The 1,288-nt window shown below is 36.3% G+C and overlaps 1 protein-coding gene across 1 annotated transcript in view; it reads right to left on the bottom strand.

Annotated features, from left to right (window-relative positions):
- Window positions 1–583: 583 nt before the first annotated feature.
- LOC115817412 (cytochrome P450 3A27) overlaps window positions 584–1,288 on the bottom strand; it is a 13,684-nt gene continuing 12,979 nt past the window's right edge. Inside the window, exon 13 of the mRNA XM_030780713.1 lies at window positions 584–1,288. This exon is cut by the window's right edge and continues 2 nt beyond it. Coding sequence (XP_030636573.1) covers window positions 1,198–1,288 — 91 coding nt within the window. The 3' untranslated portion in view covers window positions 584–1,197.

The raw sequence follows: 1,288 nt of genomic DNA, 5'->3' as shown, positions 1-1,288 counted from the left end.
CTACTTAGAAAACAACCTTTACTTTAGAATAGGGAACCTATTCTTAGGTAATACTGAGATATTGGCTGTTTATTAACATCTATTGCTTATGAGTTTTCATCATGTCATTCTTATTAGGGGGAAGTAAGCCCTGACTTTAGAATAGGGAACCTGTGCTAGATTAATAATGACATAATACATAGGCATTAATGATGGTAATGTGCTTGTTGCCATTGAACCAATTTCCAATTTAGAACAGGGAAGCCATGTCCTGGATGTAAAGGGCTGTAGCCCACAACAGCCGGGGCAATGAAATATAGCAATGAAGTTTGTCAATATGAATACTTATTTTACACTTATTCTGGCACCATAAGTAACATATTCAGACAGTATATTGGGAGGCTATAAGTGGTCAGATTGAGACCTATTAGTCTGTTATTAAGGATATACCAAGAATAAAGGGATTTTTTGTCATAAGAATGTGATAAGAAATTGATGAATATGTCCCTAATAAATGATTAATGACACTGAACACTTAACTTATTGGACACTAATACAGTCATTTATTAGTCATGTGTTAATGGCTAACATGTGAACCTTAAAATAAAGTGTTACCAGACAATCTTTATTTGAAAAAATACAAGTACATTTGCAAACATCCATATACTGATACACAGTTTCTTTTCATTTATGTCCATTTATCTATAAATGTGAGAACAGAAGTGCATCAGAGTTGATTTGCCCATATTAAATAAACATTTCAGCGTTCCATTAATATGCTTCATTTGACCCATGTCAAATTGTAGTGTTCTCTAATCTTGTCTAATCTGTAATCCCTCCAACATTCTGGTTCAGAAGGACTAAAGTGTACAGGCTGTTTGTTGTAAAAGGCACACACACACACAAACACACACACACACACACACACAGAAATTTCTGTTCTTAAAAAAAATCAGTTCAGTTTTAGTGTAGCATCATTAATGCATGAAGCTAAGGAAGAGAAGTAGCACTGAAGCACAGAGTACTCAGCAGAGCATGTATATGTGCTGTGTTCTTTCTACCAAAAGGCTTGTGGTCAAGTTAGTGACATTTACCACATCCTTCACACATGGCTGAAAAGGAAACCAGTGTGTTGTAAATAAAATCACTGTTCTACATGCTTATAAGGGTGATTTGCAGGACTTAAACTTTGATCTAACAGGATTGTCGATACAGGAGTCAGTCTGAGGAGGAGCTGGATCGAGGAGTCAGTCCGAGTTTGATGGGGTGTTCAGGACAGATTAAGCCAGTAGGACTCAACACCACAGGA

The sequence above is a fragment of the Chanos chanos genome, chromosome 7 (assembly GCF_902362185.1).
Source record: "Chanos chanos chromosome 7, fChaCha1.1, whole genome shotgun sequence".
Classification (NCBI taxonomy): domain Eukaryota; kingdom Metazoa; phylum Chordata; class Actinopteri; order Gonorynchiformes; family Chanidae; genus Chanos; species Chanos chanos.
This window is presented reverse-complemented; position numbering and strand designations above follow the sequence as displayed.